At 47.5% G+C, this 17,853-nt stretch overlaps 1 protein-coding gene across 1 annotated transcript in view; it reads right to left on the reverse strand.

Annotated features, from left to right (window-relative positions):
- KDM2B (lysine demethylase 2B) overlaps positions 1 to 17,853 on the reverse strand; it is a 106,655-nt gene that overhangs the window by 12,417 nt on the left and 76,385 nt on the right. The window contains exons 12-13 of the mRNA XM_082293766.1: positions 4,300 to 4,524; positions 888 to 1,031 (exon numbers count right to left, since the gene is read on the reverse strand). Coding sequence (XP_082149892.1) covers positions 888 to 1,031; positions 4,300 to 4,524 — 369 coding nt within the window. The remainder of the gene's footprint in view (positions 1 to 887; positions 1,032 to 4,299; positions 4,525 to 17,853) is intronic.

Below are 17,853 nucleotides of genomic sequence, written 5' to 3' on the forward strand. Positions count from 1 at the left end.
CCACGTACAGCTCAGGAGAAATGGAAGGCCAGGAGAGCTGCACCCCGGGCCTGCATTAGGAACACACATACCTCTCCTCCCAGGCATCCCAGAAGGGCCCAAATGCTGCTTTCTGGGGCATGGTGTGTCAGAATGCATTTGCTTTGGCAAATCACTTTAACCATAAACAAATCAGCAACAGGAAATGGCTGATCAGCTGAAAGAAACCAGCTCTGGAGAAAGGCAGCTTCTAAATGCTAATGTGCAAAGATATGCCCAAAATGACACTTTTGTTACCAGCAAAGAATACAGCTGCTCACAGGACTCAAGTCAGCCAAGGGTGAGCACTCCTGCAGCCTGACACTCGCTCAGGCTGTTCTCCAGAGCTGCACTCCTCCTGCTCCAGCATTTGCTCCTGACATCTTTAGAGCCAGCTGCCACCCTAAGGCACATCTGTGCCTGGACCTACATGAGCAGCCAATCGCTCACCTGTACTTCGTGGCACTCAGCAAGAAGCTGCTGACATGGATTTGGGAATATCTCATGCTGAAGTACAGGCAGATTGCTCTGTCTTCCCCATCCCAACTGAAACACCTCACTTCCTTAAACAAGGGGCAAAAAGAAAGAAACAAACCCATAAGGTCTTTGCATGCACACACACTCAGGGGATGTCCAAAGCCAGGTCTCTACTCCCAGGGAATGCTTTTTACACCAAGGACCCTGCCTGCTGGTCAGGGCTGTGCGTGCCACAGATCTCACCCTGCTCCTCACACCAGCTCTCTGCTCGCTTACTGATCTGTCCAAAAATGAAAACCTGAAAGCCTCCCAATTTCTGTGCACGACTTTTACATTAAGGTGATAACTAATTCAGCTTTTGTTTCCAACGTGTATCACATCCTTGTACTCACCTTAAGGCATCCTGGGTGTATGATTTCATTACAAATGGAGCATTCCATTAGCATGAGATTAAACTTGCTCTCCTCCTCTTCCACAGTGTCCTCTTTCCCAGCTTCTCCGCACACCAGACACACAGCAGTATGAGGCAGCACCGGCTGTTTACGCATCAGAAAGAACTGATCAAGACATGGCAGACATAGAAACACAAGAGCTCAATGTGCATTTACAGTATCCTCATTCCAAAGAGGAGATAAACAGGGATTAATTGTGCAAACTGACATGAAGGCAAAAAAAAACCTGTTAACAAATTTGGGCTGGGTACCAAACCAAGCTCCACAGGACACACTTTACCAAAGTGTCCTCCCTGTAGCAAAACAGATTCAGGGAGCATTCCTGGGATGGATGAAAATGCAATTTTGGTGGGCTCCTTGAATCTGTGAGCTGACAGAGACATTGGCATGCAAGTCACCTCACCAGTGTACAATGGGAGAGGATAGAAGCAACCTAGAACATCACTATTCACATCCATTAGGCTTCACAATCCGAGTCGCAATTTGGCAGCTCCCCTATTTTACAGGCAGGGCAGACAGATGTTATGGGACCTGATCCAGGTCTCACAGCAAGCCCACAACAGAACCAAGAACAGACCTTCTCCTGACTGGCAGTCCATTATCCAGGGCCCTGCTCCCAACCTGAGCACTGCAAAAAGCTCTGCTCACTTAGAAAGAGGATTCTCTCCTGCATGTGTCACAAGTGAGATCACACAGATTTTTTTCTGTCTTTCGCTGAGACAGAAAGGGAACTGCAGCATCTCACATACCCGTCACCCATGTCAAAGCACTGAATGCCACTCTAATTAAAAAGCCACCTTTTTGCTAATGATTAACAAAATTCCAGTTTGCAGCAGTAAGGTATAAACCTCACTGCAAAAAAGAAAAGGAAGATCCTAAGCTGGCCACAAAGGGAAGTGCAATCGATTAGGCTGCAAGCCCTTAACTATTACACAGCCAGAGGCAGAGATGTGGCTTTTCACAGCAAGGATCTCTTGAGGATGGGGTGAATAATCCCTAAGTGGATACCTGCACTGCAACCCAAACTTCAGCAGCAACGGTGCATCCTTCAGCAAGATTCAGGCAGGAGGAAGCCCAGCTGCAGTGAGCCATTAGAGCACAGAGCATTTTGCAAACAGCAGTACAATTTTTCTTGCTGGGAGCAAGGGTGCCCAGGCAACCTCCTCTGTGCCACAACTGGCTCTGTCCCACTGAGGGGCTGGAACAGCAGCTGTGCTGTCACAACGTGTCCTCCAAGCCCCACACTCCCCTCAGACCTGTTCCATGCAACAGTGTCCCAGGCACTCCTGCTTTCCTCCCTGATGGAAGTGCAGAGGAGGTTCCTGCTCTCTGAACAGCAGTACCATCGGCTCTCTGAAGGTTTCTGAGCTTAATGAAAGTCTGTGTCTAGTTAATACTGTCCATGTTATTAACCAGGGCAAGCACAATCCCAGAACTGTAGGAATCATTACTTCCAGACAGCTTCAGCATTTTGCAGGGTTTTTTTGGCTGGAAGCTGCTGGATAGGTAGCACAATATTATTACTACTGAATTGTTACAGAACAAGAGCAAAGCCAACAGGATTGCTTACAGAAATGTAAAGCACCTTGAAAGTTACAACACTTCAACTCCTTAATTTTCTGTGCCTTTGGTGCTCTAAGAGTTTGTAATAATTCTCCTGATACTTGCACCAACACAAAAAGTGCAGAAAAGTCACTGTCAGTGCATATGAAGGTGGGACAAGTAATCAGAGTCCCCTGGCTACCTCTGTCCTAACTGGAAGTAAAACTCTAGGCAACAAGAAGAAAAATAAATCTTCATTGGAAGAACGAGGATGACTACACTCAGCTAGAAGAGAATCCAGATCATCTCCAAAAGGCTCAGTCTTTTGGTAACTCGTGTTATCAAGAGTGAAACAGCTTAGTATGAAAGTTTCCTTCATCAGTAAGGATGAGAAAGCACACTGCAGCCCTAATTTAGTTCTTCCACTAAAAAGGCAGCATGATTTCACTATTTCTTGCCCCTGGAGAATAATAAATTCTTCATCCATGCTGTTCAATTCGTGCCACACTCCAGGAAATCAAGTGTTCAAAGAAAAGACACTTGAGCTGCAAAAGCACTCTGCAGAAAGGTGGATATTCCATGTACTTTACTGAAAGATCCAGCAGCGTTGAACCCAATCCTCTATGTCAGGAACAGTGCAGAGCTTGGAACAGGACATGGAGTGAGCTACCAGGAGCAACTACAGAAAATCTTAAGTGCTTATCAGTTTTTTTATCAGTGTCAGGTGAAGTCATTTAATGCCTCCACTTCAGCCATCTCCTAAGAATTAAAAGAAAACCCCCCCAAAATACTAAGTGAAGGGTACTGTAATGAGAGAAATCAGTATAGATAGGGTGATATTTCAGTTATGAATAAACAACATTCCTTTCCTTAAAAAAACAACAACAAAAGCAAACCAAACCCATAACAACAGCATAAACAAGACCTTCCAAAGAATTAAGATAAAAGCTAAAGCTGATTTTTAGCCTTGAACAGAGTCACTGCAGACACAAGACCTGGGAAGAAGCTCCACAAGTCAGCACGGCAGCAACAGATTCAAAAGCTGCTTGAACAACTTAATAGAAGATTAATCTGTCAATATTTGTTAAACAGAAAGCTATCGCTTGTGACTTGAGAAGCTCCTAAGTAATGTATCACAGGAGCCCAGGAAACCAACTGCCTGCTTGCCCTGTTCCAATGCTCTTTCCCTGACAGCCATTTCCAGTCCCTGAGGAAGACAAGACTCTGGATTGATGGCGCTCTGTCTCATTCAGATCAGACCCTCTGTTCTATGCCTAAGTAACAGCAAACAAATTGAAATTCAGATCTCAAGGAGCCTGGGGCTGGGGTCACCAACACCAAAATCTTGGAGGCTGCCAGTCAAGGACTTCGCACATCTTAATTTATGTGGGTAAGATGGCAAAGATGATTGCAGGGCAGCTTTTCTCATGAAATTCCAACATTCAAACCAAACACACCTCTTTGCCCTTTAAATCAGAGCTTCCCACTCTTTCCCCTTTTCCCCCAAATCCCAGAGTTTGAGGGTGACTTGAGTGCTGATTTTTGATGTACTGACAATCTCCACTTCCATACTGCTGAGAAGGGAAGCTGGGCTGTTAAGTTTTTAGTGGCATTCTGGTTTAAGATTTGGGGAGGATGAGAAGTACTGAGAAAGAAGGGATCTGAGCTGAGAAGGCAGAGATTACACACTTTTGTCCAATGCACTTTAGAGACTACTCAGAGCAGGGCTCCCAATCCCACACCTGCTCACCCAGGAGACACCGGAGAGGAAAGGGCTCTGCAGACGAGCTGCAGGCCCAGGCACACTTACAGCGATGCACTGCCTCATGATGCAGGACTGCTTCATCCTGCCGGGCCCCCCGAACTTCTTCATGTCCTTGCAGAAGTGGCACTCGCCGCACTCTGTCCGCAGACACGCCTCGCACTTGCGGCATCGCGTCCTCCGCCGCCGGGCGCCCGCCGTGCTCCGGTTGGCCGCGAGCTTCACCGCAGAGGCAGCACCCAGCTTCCCCTTGGGCCGCCCGACTGCCCTGTTCTGGAAGAGACACACACACACAGGGTCAGCTGCATACCCCACCTCCCTGCTGAGCTGTGTGGAAAACTGAGCGGTGTTATTGGAATTATGCACACACGAGTAACACTCAGCAGATACGTATGATCACTCGTAGACATAAAGGAGTTCCATCACCTTTCCAAGAAAGGATGTGCTGTAAAAAGGCACAGAAGCCAGGACATAAATGAGAGATCCCAAAATCAGAGAAAGCCCATTTCAACAGGAAGGCAGAGAGAAGCACAGCTCAATACAGGACCAAGTCCCAAGTGAGGCTTGGGTCAAGAGATGATCTGTGCCAGTGCTGAGCTCTGGGCTAGAGACCTCTTCGTTCTGTGCTCAGATTAAGCGAGAAGGACTTCCTCTGCTGATTCCAAGGAGCAGCAAAAGTAATTTGGTGGTTAGGTACAGCAGAGAAGCACTCAGCAACAGCTCAAGCCCCCAGTAATCTCCCTAAGAAATCAGGAGAGTATGAGCTACTGCCAAGTGGTAAAGTAGGAAATAAAACACAAATGCTATAAAACCCTTCCAATGTAGCTCCCCTTCTATCCAATACTATCAAGTGCTCAAAAATAGAACACCAACTGATGATGTGCAAAGGCTAAAAAGGGCATCCCAGGTCTAGATTTCAATGACCTTTAAGACAGAAACTAAAGGAGCATGAAAAGATTTGAAATTATTAGGTTAACTGCAACATATTCACTCTGGACATCCAAATTTCATGTTCTCATCAGAAATTCCCTGTTATACACAAGAACTTACAGCTCAAGCCAAACATCACTAAATACCATGTAATTGTATGGGGCTAATTATGCAAGAATTGCTTGGCTCATACTGACCCCTGACAGCTTTCTCCATAAAGATGATAATAACAGGACCGCAAAGCTCATCTGGTTTAGCATTTATACAACTCTTCCATTTTCTGCACATCTCAGCATATGACCAACAGACCACCCAGTTTCACTTTCTGTTCCTGTTGGATTCTGGGCAATCATCAAGACGGGGGCAGTTTGGCTGTAGGGAGCCATGCAGAAATTCCACCAGTTTTTAAAAGAAAAGATGTGGAAACATTCCACTTGGTCGTACAAAAGCTTCCCTGAGTGTCCTGCTGTACAACCCTGAAGAGAAGCCACACTGCAGTGTATTTGATCTTCCTCCCAGCTGACTTAGCAAAGCTCCAGTGACTTTCTCTAAGCTGCAGAGAAGTGCTGATATTTTAACAGCCTCCATCCCAGGAATCTCAGTGCTGGGAGAGCAAAGAAGTAAGGAGCTAGACCCCTTAAACTTTCTCTCCTGTAGACTATCATTACTAAGGTGGGAGAAAACACTACTTAGTCCATGTGGTTGTGCAGATTTCTGCTGGTCTTTAATTCCACTCCTCCAGAACAGATTTTGTTCCGTGTGCAGGTTGAATCTCACCGTGGTGCGTGAACAGGGATGAGCACAGCTTCCTTCCCATCAGCAACCGCAGCAGCCGCCTGGATTTCAGATCAATGTCAGACACTCTAAAGAATAAATATTTACCTTCTAGACCAACTTTCCAGCCTCTCAAGGATAAAGTCAGCTCTGGCAGGACTGGCTTAGAGGCAACCTAGATAAGAGATAATTTTCTTCCTCAGCATGAATCACTCCTCCATTCTATTAGAGTCTCCTTCAGCTAGGAAGGGAGGCGAGACACGAATGAAGGGCTGGATATCAGCGGGAACAAGTTAAACCAAAACATGCACAACAACCTTGGCAGCTCCCCTTGGACAACAGCACATGGAAGATTCTGTGTGAGCACCTGACTCTTTCCTACTGGGATGCAACATGATAAAGTTTGAGGCAAACAACAGCTATGACACCATCAGAATGCTGGTTTTAAATGCTTTCAAGGAAAAATCGAACTCTGTACTTTTCCAGCTGAAAGACAACTCCTGCTCCTGCCACAGTAATACGAGCCAAGTCCTAATTCTGAGGACAACAGTTTAAATGCCAGGACACTGCAAAGACACAAGTGATAAAAAGGCATCACTTGAACACAAAATTTGAGAATCCTAAAAAACCCCACAAAAGCAGGAAGGTGAAAAGTACAAGAACAAGCCTGAAGTCAGACCACACCACACAACTCAGATTTCCTTCCAGACACCACCAGCACACAGCAGAGGTGCAGACCTCCATCTCACTGTATGGAACATTTCTTGCCTACCCAAAGCTCTTCACTGCTCGTTAGCAAATTGTACGAGCTGGGTTTGTACTAATTTACCAACCAACCAATCCTCAATCCAAGCCACGTTTTCACTCCAGGATGTCGCAGCCAGCAAGGCTGGAGAGGCCTTGCAGGAATTCCCACTCGTATCTAATTTCAAGGGGCTCCAAAAGTGGTCGCTTAAAAACCTCCACAGAAGAAAATCTGGCCTATGGGTTCCTCCCAGAAAGGGGCTGGGATTCAAGGGGGTAGAAGGAGCCTCCAACATGGCTTGGGGTTTATTTAGCATGTGGCAGACAGCCAGATAAATTCCAGGTCGATGTTAGTGAGGAGATGCTGCAGGATTTCCAGCTCAAACTGCAGTTTTACAACGTACCAGCCCTGGTAATGAGACTGGGTAAAATCTCCTCCACAGCTCCTGTCCCCATCTCTGTACTGCAACTTGCCACCCTCCCAGCACAACTCCATGGATTTGTCTTGCAAATAATGAGCACATGATAGGGAATGGCAGCACTCCTTATCCTGGGCTTACCATGGTGGCCAGCAAACAGCAGCTCCACAGCCTGAGGCTCAGGGCTGGGTGTCATACCAAGCCCTACACCAGGTTCTAGGCCAACACAATCTCACTCCTGTGTAGGGGACCCCACCATCTGCTTTCCCAAGCAGATGCAACCCTCAAGCACAGTCTGGGCCTGCTGACTCTGTAGCCCCCCCCCCACATCTCTGAGAACTGCCAAGGAAACAAAGATTGTACCAAACTTGAAGACTTTTTTTTCCCCTTAAACCTTACAACAGAAGCCAGGGAGATGAGACAGATTCTGCCTGAAATACCATCACCAGCCACCCGCTACATCCTCCAACATTTCCACAAAAACTGTGCTCGTAACTTCTATGGCCACAGCAAGTCTTCAAAAGAGAGGCAGGGGGATGCTGAAGTGGCGACAGCCCCTCTGCCAAGCTCTCAACAAAGGCAGTGCAAGCAGCTGCTGAAACATATTAGGATTAATATCTTAAACCCCTGTCTCTATTACACTGAAACCTAGAAAGCTGGTGGACTTGCACTGCCTTCTAGACATGTGAATAGGACATCCTGCTGGTTTTTTTTTTTTTCTTTTGTGGGATTTTTTTTTTTTGGTGCTCTCCAAATCACTGCTATGACACACAAAGGTAACTTGCTCCTATTTCTGAAGCAGACACAGCACCTGGGCACTGGGGGTACATTTGGGCCATCACATGTAATATCCTATGCACTACAAAACCATTTACTAGTCATGAAGCTGGGCTCACCCTCCCACACCACAGTGCTTAAACATGCCCACTCCTCCAACAGGAAGGGGGACAAACTTGCAAAGTGATTTTCTGAAGTGCTGGCCTCCTACAGACCCCACCAAATTCAACATGCTCCCTTAGGACAGCAATTAGGGCACCAGGTGGGGTGGTCACCAGCAATTAAGTCTCCCAACAAGGCTGTGCCGATCTGGGAATAAGCCCAGGTACAACACTCACAATTCTAAACCAACCCTAGGAAATGAGCTACCTGGAAGCCTCTGCTCAGAACATGAGTTTATCCTGGTTATGGACAAACATTTGGCTGCTGGGAAGTTTCCACTGCCACCTTACAGGTACCTCAGCACACTTTCACACGTCCCAGCCCTGCTCAGCTGTCACTGAAAAACCACCAACCAGGGTCAGAAGGACCAGAGGCACTAAGGAAGGGCCTCTGCCCTGAGCACAATTCTTACTGCAACAGCAACAAAACCCTGATGTTTATAGCAACGAATTTCTAGCCTTTGAAATTACAAAGAATAACTCACAAGACCTCAGGCAAACAAAAAATACTATGAACATCAAGCTTTGGAGAAAACACTTCAAGAGCTATCAGCTATTGAATGCATCATTAAATAGGTGTTGATGTTCCCCAGCTGCTGTCCCAACAACAACTGGGATCTGCTGGAGATGTCACCAGGCAACTTCACAAACTCCTCCACCCTGCAGAGGAAGATCAGCTGACCCTGTGACCGAGTCCAGAAGGAAGGAGGTCCCAGTTCTCAAAGTAAGGCTGACTAAGTCTGCAGCCTAGAAACAAGCTCTTCTGCAAGTGGTCTTTTACCTGGGCATGGCTCTTATTCCACCACTCAGCTTCAGTGACCTGCTTAAATTGCTGCCAGCAGCACCAAACTATTATTTCAGACTCAACATCTCCAAAAAAAACCCGGAGACAAGTGGGGCTGTTCTGAAGGGCTTCTCAGGTGGGCAGCTCAGCGAGATCCTGAAGCACTTCACTTCAGCCACGTACAGTCTGAACAGCTCATGTAGTATCCACTGTGTAAATCTGCCCTAGACAAGATCTTTTATGTGTGGAGTGTTCATTGCTTCAAGGTGCTGTGCCAGACAAAATATCCCCTGCATTTGAAGACATGGGTGACTTCCTTCTGTAACACATGGACAAATTCTGATTATTCTCATTTACTGTAGTTTGACCAGCCGCCAAAGATGAGGACCCAGGACTTGCTGGGTGCCAGTCCTGAGCTTAGAGCTTTATGTGGCCCTGCATCCCAATGAAATTGTTTTAACAGAATTAGGATAGCCAAATCTAATTACCACGTGTTTCTTTATAAGAGCTGATAAATAAACACTAAGGGAAAATAATTTTTTACAAAAGCCACATGCATTAACCCACAACTCAACTGCTGTCACCTAAAACACCACCCTAAATGGGCTGGGTCACAGGCAACACTGGGCTCTGCAGACACCCACGGGATGGCACAGCAAAGGCTTCTGGTCGGTTGTCTTTGCCCTTTCCCATCGCATCAGAGGTGCATTTTTCCATCCAAACAGGGTCCAAGCTCTGGAGGACAAGGCTCCTACTTGTTGCCTAGGGCAATGAGCAGCACTGTCCTCTCCAGCTCCAGTGCCCCATCCCTCTCCCAGTCTCCTTAGGCAGGGAGCTCTGGCATTCCTGCTAGAAACGCAGTCAAACTGACAATTCCCAGCAGTGGTGCAAACCAAGTAACTCTACATTAACCCCAGAATACGCGGACTGGCCTTGGCTGCCTGGCAAGGTTGGCCTGTTACACTCACACTGCCAGGCACTACACAATCACAGAAATTTTAAAGTTGGAAAGACCTCAAAGATCATCGAGTCCAACCATTAACACAGCACTGCCATGTTCACCGCTAAGCCATGTCCCCAAGCACCACATCCACATGTATTTTTAACACTTCCACAGACAGTGATTCCACCACTTCCCTGAGGAGCCTGGTGTCTTGGGGTGACACCTGGGAATAATCACTACCAAGTCAACAGTTCTTCCGTATTAAACCCTTATGTCTGTTTAGCAATTAACAGAAACCCTTGTCAAAGGAAGAACTTAGAGGAAGAAGGAAGGACAGGATGATGTAACTGCAGGAATGCAGTGGGGCCAAGGAAGAAGCTAGAGTAAGAGCAAAAAAAAACACACCGATGACAATAACATCCTTAAAAGTTGTATTAACTGAAGAGCACATGCCAACACCACGGATCATGTCTGACTAAAGCATATCTGCCCAAAAATCTGCAATGTAAACTCCAGGAGGGCTGTTTTCCTCACAGTGAGTGTTTACATTTATATCACCCTCCTTCAGAATATGCTCCTGCTGGGGTGGAGGTGTCCTCCAAGTCCAAGGTCCCTCATTAAACAAGCAGCACTGGAGGGAAAGAGAAGGCACTGGAACTTTCAATCCCAGCCATCCCCAATCAGCATTAATCCTCTCCAGATGTTCACTGCCACCATCTCCTCCAGCTCATACCTACAAAATCCTCTTCTACCAAAACCAGAGTAGCTCCTAGTGACCCTTCCAGGTGACCACACAGAGCTCTGCTACTGAATCAGACTAATTTCCCACAAGAAAACAGAAAGAAAATAAAAAAGTTTATACTTGCAGGTTCATCTGGGTGTTAATGATACTCCAGCAGCTTTTCTGCCAACATAGCAATGTTGTTTAGGGTGTGATTAACTGGCCAATGCCAGTGCCCCTGTTTATTTTCCTCTGGTGGTGAGGAGGCAGAAGTTAGGCCTGGAGGATGGAATAAGATATATTGGCAAAAATATGCTTTGGGAGATAAGCTGCATTAAAAGTAGGAGCTCTTAAAGACACCAGTGAGTTACACAGACTTGGGGCACAATGCAGCTTTTTTTACTGCTGCTTCAGGACAAATCCCCCTGCCCCAGCCAGGGGCAGTTTCCTCTCTTTACACGCAGTGAAATGCCACAGTCAGAAATCAAATTTCTTCACAGCAGGAGCAACACAGCGACCTGGTGGGCTGGGGCAGGTGCTGCCCACCCCACAGCCCAGGACACAGCCCCGGCACCCGCACACTTCCAAGCCCCCAGCACTGCTGGTAACTACCACAAGTGCAGTAAATCCTGTGTGCTCTGTGCTGCAAGACCCCGCAGTCTTTTTGCCTTCTTAGTTTAGACACAGACCAGGGAAAGAGGAAAGAAAGCCAGCATAAAAAGTGACAAAATCTGCAGCTTCTACTCAAGCATTGAAATTGTGCTGTTCAACTACACCTTTAGAAGTGAAGCCTTTCACCTGTTACATACAAGGGCTGTTGCAGTAGAAAAAGCAACATAATATTGATTTGACACGTCCTGTGTAGAAAAACAGGGTAAGTAGACATTAAAGCAAGCCTGTATGAAAATACAGCTGGAGCTACATGAGGTGTTTTACCACTGGAACAGTTCTGAACAGAAAGGAAAACATTCCACAGGTCTTTGGTACATAGGTCGCTGCGTTATAGTTTAGGATCAGACCAAAACTCTTAAGAAACTCCAAAAGAAAGATTTCCCCTTGCTTGCAGTAATTTTCGTTTTAAACTTCTAAGATACAAAAATGCTATGAAAGCCTCAGGTTTTAGAAGAGTTGAAGAATCCCAGAACATAACCAACTTTCCAGATTCATCCAGCAAGAACCAGCACCTCCAAGTAGCAATTTCACAGCTGGTACAATACAGCTGAGACCAATCTGCTCTCCCAACCATTAGCTCTTTTTAAAAAGTGGGCAGTGATTGCACCAAGACACAGACACAAATGGAAAAGGCCTGGCATGAGAATAAATTTAAGAAAAGAAGAGGACTGGGACATTTTAACTACTTTGTCTGGGAGCATAGCAGTGAACTGAGCAGCAGCACAGGCCTGCACATTCACACAATCCTCAGAAGTAGGTAAAGGCTTAATAAAGTTACTCATCTAAACCTCATCTTAGGTTCTTGGACTGACACTACACCAGGCCAGTGCAGCACACTGTCTCCCCCAAGGTTTCTGCATCAGATGTGCCATCCCTGGGGAGCATCCAAGGCACACCACCACCCCCAACTCTTTTTCGGCCCTGTTTTCTATGTGCAATTCTGAAGCAAAACAAGGTAAAGTTGTTCAAAACAAGATGGGTTTTGGAGGATAGACTCAACACCTGGCCTACATAGAAACTTGTCTCTAAAAGCAAAATATTAGGCTATTTTAAAGAGTGAAACACCTCGAGTTATGAAAAAAACTATCAAGTTTATGTTTAAATTGCATACACATGTTTAATACTATTCCTGGTGCATTTTTAATTGCTTAGGCAGTTCTTAGAGAGTAAAATACGCAATCTAGAACATATGTTCTGGATTATTTTTCACAGATTACTTCATAAATTCAAAAAGTTTATTCTCCTTCCCCCACAGGGGAAAAAAAAAAAAAAAAAGCCTTCAGAGAATAAACCCTGCAAGTATTAATAAAAGTTCTCTTTTCATTTCGGCGCACATCCTTCTCTTTCTTCTACATCCCTCGTCCCTGGGAATGGAAAGGAGGCTTTAGCTATAAATCAAACCAAGACAAGGTAGCCAGGCTCAGCATCAGACTCTCCCCCAAGTCCCGCAGCCCTCTCAGCTATTTGAGGAATCTTAATAGAAAAAAAAATAACAATTCTGCCGCGGACAGGGCAGCCCCCGAGAGGCAACAACCACCCGCTCGCGGCGCGTTCGGGGCCCTGGGAGGTGCCGAACTCGCGGTGCCCGGGGCGCCCGCGGCGGGCGAGGCCGAGCGCCCCGGGCCGGCCCCGCGGAGGCTCCGCGGCCCCGCCCGGCGCGGCCCCTCGGCGGGCGGCGCTGCCCCGGGGCCGCTCCCGACCCCACATTGTTCCCGTCCCCGCGGCCGGCGCGGCGCTGCCCGGCCCGGCCTCCTCCCCTCCCTTCCCGCTGCAAACTTCGCCGCCCGCCCCGGACCTGCTCCGGCCCCAGCTCGGGCCCCGGCCCCGGCTCGGGCTCCGGCTCCGACTCGTAGTCCTCCTCGTCGGCGCTCGCAGACATGGCCATGGCTCATGGTGGGCCCAGGCGGAGCCGAGCTGACATGGCTGGAGCGGCGCTGCTGGCGGAGCCCCGCTCCCCGCACACACACACACACATGCAGGAGGAGGAGGAGGAGGAAGGGGGGCCGTGCATATTCATGCCAGGCAGCCAGGAAGGGGCTGGCCCTGCCGGCACGGCCAATCGCGGGCCGCTTCCACACCGCCGGCCTGCGGGGACAGCGGGCACCGCGCGGCCGGGGCACCGCGGCCGCCCCCCGCACACGGCGCGGCTGGGGACGGGGGACTCGGCCGCCCGGCCGGCAATTAGCCCCCCGCCGGTAATGAGCCCCGCGATGTGCCGAGGGCCGGCGGGGGCGGGCCGAGGCTCGGGTGTGCCGAGCGGCGCTGGGCGGGGAGGATGCGCGGCCGCCCGCGGGGCGCTCGGCGCTGCTCGGGCTGCTCAGACAAAGGAGACGCGCACAGACACACACACACCCTGCACCGCGCTACCTGCCCGCTCCACTCCCGCTGCGCGGGGCGGGCCGGCAGCGGGGAACCTCCATCCCTCGGGAGGAGGAAGGCACCGAGCAAACTTCGAGATTGCAAGCGGCAGAACCAGCGCTGGGCTAAGACGAGGCGACCCGGCTTGTGGAGCTGCTCGCAGCTGGTCTCACGCTGCTTGCTCCCTGTGCAGGCACCCGCTCTTTTACTTGCTCCCAAGGAACCATTTCTAGCCCTACTCTGACCATCCTGACCCGCTGCTGGGGTTTCACAATGAAATACTCTCCCCGCAGTGTGACATGTTACACACTGGTCAGCTGGGGGACCTGTTCTGGATCCAAAGGTCCCAGGGCCAGCACCTCAACACGGACATTGCCTTCGCCCTCCAGAGCCTGCAGCTGAGGGTCACAGGCCTGTATTTGAGTGCCGGAGATTTAAATTTCCCATTGGATTTATGGGCCTGCTTTCAGGGGAAATCCCGATTCCACTCAAGTTGTTAGGATTTTGCCTCCGGCTCCTACGCCTACAACACAGAATTAAACATGAGATTAAATATTTGCATGTGCTGAGCAACCAAGAAGCCATAAAGAAGCACATCTAATGGTCCTTCCATCAGGATTTTTGCCAAACTAGTTTCAGCTCAGTTCCCTGGTCTGAATTACCACATGGCACAACCACTTTGGGTAGTTCAGAAGAGGCAGCAACAGGCAGGAGCTGGCACGGGAGCAAGGAGCAACACAGCCCTTGTGACACCAGGATCCACACTTGGTCCCTCAAGTTTAAGTAACAAAACACAATCAAACTTTAAACACATATTTACAGGCAACTGCTGATAAAGCCACGTGAATTGTGTAATTATGCCCCTTCCTTATTTTCAATACATTAAATATCCATTGTTTGTTGTACTCCTGTCCTCTTGCCAACTCAAACTTAAATGATAGGTAGGTGATGGTGTTCTCCCCATCCTGCTCATCCACCATGCCTGGAGCAAAAAGCATTTACTCACAACACATGATGGGGCTCCCCAGAAGGCAATGGGATGTGTTCAGCCTGTCTCCTCAGGTTTCTCTCTTCCCCCATTGTGTTCCTACACAACCGGAGCAGGAGCAGACGAAAGCTGAGGCACGAAAGGCATGTGCCTAAGGCCTTGGCTTTCCGAATCACAAGGTAATATCAGAATCCAGTGTTTTCTGGAGGAGAGAGGAAGGGGGGGGATGCATCTCATGACAGCCCTACAGTGGAGAGTTTCAAACTACGAGCAAGAACGTGGCTACAGCCGTGTTTGTGGTGCCATAACACACTTGGCCTGCAGCAGCAGCAGCAGCAGCAGCAGGACAGGTGACATCCGGAAGGAAGAAGCCTGGTCCCACACCTGCCCACAGGCAGACCAAGTCTCCACTAGCCCAATTCCCTGCGAGGCTCCGTGTAACCTGGCTCACACTTGTTTGTCCCTCCAGCCTTTTGGCTCCGTAATCCAGACGAGAGAAAAAAATAACTTGTGACATCCCCAAGGACAATCCACCAGTCACACCACGGCAAAATGTCATTCACAGCAAATTAAATCATGATAGAGATCATCCTACTCCTCTCAATCTGCAACGCATTCCAGCACTCCTGATGTTGGCACTGGCCTCTCTGGGCTGCAGCAGGTTCCTTCCCAATGTAACCCACACCACCCTCACCCCACAGCCAGCCCTGCCACCTGAGAGTGTGGCCACGCTGCCCTTGCAACAGCACCACAAGTGACAAATGAGCTCTAATTACAGAGCCTGAGTTAGGAGGGAAATCTCACACATGCCAAGATCTTGGAATGGTTTCCCAACACTAGGTAAACTTTGCCGAGGTGGTGTTTAAAAAACCGGGATAGGGTATGATATAAAATAGCAAATTGGGAATCAGCAAGGGGGAAACAACACAATAAAATAATTTTTTGTGATTATAATTGCTCTCAAAAAACCTCATCCTGTACAAGAGCAGCTAACCATTCGAAGGAATATTTAATACACAGAAGGAACTATTAAGAGAGCATTTTCCAGCTCAATTCTTTCAGCTTGTCTACACTAGAGAACACTAAATTACAACAAATAGTGAGCAACCCTTGTGTGAACACCGTCTAGTTGCCCAGCCTGGTGGAGTTTACAACAGTTTAGAACACAAAATAAGCAGCAGTGACCCCAGTCCTGCCTGCAGTGGCAGAACTGTGTCCATACTTCAACTTAGTGTGATACAGTTCAGTAATAAATAACATCCTTAATTACGCTGCTGAATGAGCCGTAGTGAAAACTGCATGAAAACAGACAGCACCTTCTATTTTGAACTGTTGCTTTGATTGCACCTCACCTGAAGTCATATATAAGTCTCATCAATATCATAATCTTCTCCACAGAAACCAATTATGTTGTCACAAACTGAGACAATAACCTCAAGCGAAGAATAAACAGCAGGAGCAGATGAGTGCCAAAGAACCAGATTTTATTCTCATGCAAATATCCTTAAGTAGTAAAACCAAGATGGGGGAGGACGACTACAACCCCTGTGCTGTACTCACTCACTCCTGAGCATCTCCTGTACCAACAGATTGCAGCTGCTGCTGCCAGCGCTGAACAGGATCCGTGTTTTCCTATGACACACTAGAGTTTATGATGCTCAATACGAAGTGAAATAAAGTTTTTTATGTGGCACAAACACACCTTTGATTTAACCTTCCCTTGAAACTTTTTATGCACCTTTACAGAGTATTATATTTAGCTGGTATTAGGAAAAAATATTTACACAGAAACAACCGGACACACAACCTCAAGCTGGTTGATATGCAAGTCCTTGAAAAAAGATGTTGTGATGTGAGCTGCTGCTGCTTTCTGCAGGCCAGCACATATGTTTTTGAAAAGGAAACCCACTGAGATGTTTATGAATCACAATTATTGACCTGTATCAGAATAAGAGAGTTACCTAGTAGCTTTCTAAGGTTCATTGTTTTGGTGTAAGTGTCCATTCACATGAAATATGATCTTAACTGTTGGGCCTGGGCAAATTTCATGACACTTTTCTCAAGAGTTTGAGAAATATTTCAGTTGTATTCTCAGCACCAGCAGTGACAGTCTGACAGCCTAAATACCCACAATCTTACTACTTCATTTCTACTTTATCTGAACTATGACATAAGAGTTGTCATCAGATACACTGAGTATCTGTCACAATCTTTTCAATAAACAGTCTGATTGATCAACCTTAGATCAAATAAAGTAACACAAGATGAAATAATATTGACTGCTCCCTCCATGCAATGCTACTGATCATACTTCCCTAACCAGTGTCCAGCACTGTTCCAGGAGAACCAAAGGCAGCAAGGGCTGTACAAACACCTCCTGAAGGAGGACAACCTTGGGCTACTGCGGCAGAAGAGCAGCACCCAAACAAGCAAGAGCCCAGACAGAACATGCTGACAGTAACTCACTCACTCGTAAACCTTAAAATCCAAACAACCCTCCCCAAACCCCAACACCCTGTCATGTTAAAAAAGTAATAAATAAGACTGCAGAGTGGTGAAACATGGACTTCATCTATCACACAAGACAGACTCTTCTCTGCAGGAAGAGCCATGACATGACTGGGACTATGCACTGGGAAATTAGGGAAATCCTGCCATGCTTCCTTCTACCACAGAACTTATGACACAAAGTGTTTCCACAGCACAGTCTGTGTCTCCAAGAGCCATGTTCTGTCAGTAAATGCAAAAACTAGTGAAGGAGGTTCCTAAGAAGATAAGCAGTGACTGCCATGCTGTGGAGGAACATGCAAATAGATGTGGCTGATAGAGTGGATTAACCGGAATAGGAAACCTGCTTTCCTGCAAGAGGCTCAGTGTGCTCTGACACACAGCACAGAATGCTGGGAGACAGTCAGCTGTGTCCAACGTGTGGGCAGCAGCCTGAAAATCCAGAGACCAAACCCAAACACATGGTAAGCAAAGGAAATGCTGAAGTGCAGTTTGCCTATGAGGGCTCATTGCTCATTGTTGTCAACTAGAAACTTGACTTGGATTTGTGGGGAAACATCCAGGACTAACAACTAAACTACACTAGGCTAAGACTCACAGCTGCTTTGCTTTTATTGGAATTTACCCATATATTTTGTTATATTTGTTATTTTCAGAAAGGAGAGCACTGCTGTCCCTCTTCTATCTGGTCCACTAATGCCTGCAGGAAAGTCGTGAAGTTGAAACAAGCCCTCATTTATATTCTCAGCAGACTTTAATTTCAGTGTGCTGTGGAACTAAGAGGAAGCCATCTTCTTGGGGACAGAACATACAATTCAATTTT

The sequence above is a fragment of the Coloeus monedula genome (assembly GCF_965178545.1).
Source record: "Coloeus monedula genome assembly, chromosome: 18".
Lineage (NCBI taxonomy): Eukaryota > Metazoa > Chordata > Aves > Passeriformes > Corvidae > Coloeus > Coloeus monedula.